This window comes from Contarinia nasturtii, unplaced genomic scaffold (assembly GCF_009176525.2).
Source record: "Contarinia nasturtii isolate CC-2019 unplaced genomic scaffold, AAFC_CNas_1.1 Cnas_scaffold_3600, whole genome shotgun sequence".
Taxonomy (NCBI): Eukaryota; Metazoa; Arthropoda; class Insecta; order Diptera; family Cecidomyiidae; genus Contarinia; species Contarinia nasturtii.
Window position 1 is genome coordinate 2,909 of NW_022200899.1, and position 2,141 is coordinate 5,049.

A 2,141-nucleotide genomic window follows, 5' to 3' on the forward strand; every position below is an offset into this window, starting at 1 on the left:
GACATTGGCAGGAAGAAGCCAAAATATGACTCCACTGTTCAAGTCAGCGACCATATTAAAAATTCTGAAAGAAAAATTAACAGCAATAAATGATTCAGTTTTCGAGCTTAAGAAATTAATCAACTTACTCATACAATTTTATGTGAATATTTACAGTTTGCGCAACATTGTCTTTCATTTTACCATACTTTTGTTGATATTTTGCGACATTTTTTTCTTTATTAAGCTGTTTTACTTCTTCATTTAATGAATAAGTTAGAAAATCAAAATGATCACAAATACCGCCGAGATAGAAGCAGCAACAGACGAAGTACGTTGAAATCGTAATGAGGATTAAAGAATAAGTCACACCAATACTGGTGTCAACATACCAGAATATATACCATCTGTGAATTGTGTCTCTATCAATTGGTAGACTGAAGAAGTACAACAATTTCCAAGTTGATGTATCCCGATTTCCATTTGCAATGCAAACAATGGAGTAGATGAGCGTACCCACGAAAATCAAGTTCAATGGAAAGCAGGCAATGATTTTGGTATACTTTCGACACTTTTGCTCAACTTGCCAATATATATTGAACACTTCCTTTCGATCTAAGTGAAAACAAGAGAAAGACACCATCGCATGATTTGCATTAAAAAATTGATAAAAGGAAATGTTTCGTACCCTTGTCGACGAGCTCTTGTAGTACAAGATGTAATTTTTTTACTTTTTTCATGTTGATTCCGATGCATATAAACATACCCGCCACTTGTGTGCCACAACACGCATCTAAAAAGGGCTCCGCGATCATTTCGAAGCTATGTATGTGTATATACACGTACACGACACTTGAAATGATTGTAAACGATACCACATTGAACAGAATGAAGAAAGCAACAAATGATCTGAAGAATTCATTGGTCGGTTCGTTCAAGCGCTTCGAATGAATTCCCAACCAACCCATTGAGATCTGATTGTATTTGAGTACTTCGAATTTTTCCATTTTCACAATTTTTATTATGAGTTTTTTTTTTTTTGATTTTTATTTTAATGTGGTAGTTCTCTTTGATTAACAGATAAAAACTTTTTATATTTCCAAGTCCATAAATGATGAATTGAAATAGAGCTTGAATGTTTACACGTTATTGGCTTTTATTTCAATTATCCTCTATTAAAAAAGGAAAGAACAACGACAAAGTTAGAACAACGAATAAAATATTACAAACTGTGCAGTTTTATTTAAAAAGTAGCGACCATATTACTGCTCGTATTCAAATGCACCATGCAATGGTGTTTTCATCGCTTATATACCATTAGTTTCATGGCAAACATCGTTTATTTTTAGAAGGTAATAATTAGTTATTCAAATTTGACTGTGAGTTTGAATTCCGTTGAATAAATTGTTGCTTTTTTTTGCTTATACATGCCATATAAAAAAGAATTATTGGAAAATATGAATTGTTGCGGTGAAAAATGTGCTTTCTCCTAAAAACTAAACGACTATCTATCAAAGAAACCACAAATAATTGATTTTCTAAAGCAATTTATTTGGCTTTGTATCAACGTGATCAATTACATAGAAAAATTGTATCTTCATGTGTCTGAAGTTCTCACAATTATCATTTTCCCGCTGGGAAAAAATGAAATAAAATTATTCATTTTAAATGAAGAAAGGTTTCCTTTTTCCATATTAAAGTTAATGCACAGAAAGAAAAAATGTGGTATTTTTAATTCAATTTTGGTAGATTTAATATAAAATCAACCAACAACGAACTAAATTTACCATTTTTGACATCTCTGAGGCATATTTCTCAAAAGAGACTATCAGTTTTATAATTTTTACCAATTGCTTCATTTCATTCACCAAATTCATGGGCTAGCGTCATCTGTGGTTTCGAAAAGTTGGTAAATGTAATGAAGCAGTTGGTAAAACTTATTCAACAAATAGTCACTTTTGAAAAATATGCCTCAGACATGTCAAAAATGGTAAATTTAATTCGTTGTTGGTTAATTTTATATTAAATCTACCAAAATTGAATAAAAAATACCACATTTTTTCTTTCTGTGTGTTATCTTTGGTCGTGCTGAAAAATCAATTTTGTGAATTATTTGTCATTCAAAGCCTAGAATCCAATTTTGCTTGATGTATATCAGCTTA

General features: G+C 31.0%; 1 protein-coding gene across 1 annotated transcript; it reads right to left on the reverse strand.

The window, feature by feature from the left end:
* Positions 1-3: 3 nt before the first annotated feature.
* On the reverse strand, positions 4-1,030 carry LOC116350104 (the record flags this gene model as incomplete). The annotated part of the gene is made up of 3 exons (XM_031781835.1): positions 668-1,030; positions 129-594; positions 4-64 (listed from the first exon to the last, which is right to left on the reverse strand). Coding segments are annotated over exons 1-3 (846 nt in total), but the record flags the coding sequence as incomplete, so codon positions are not given.
* Between the last annotated feature and the right edge of the window lie 1,111 nt (positions 1,031-2,141).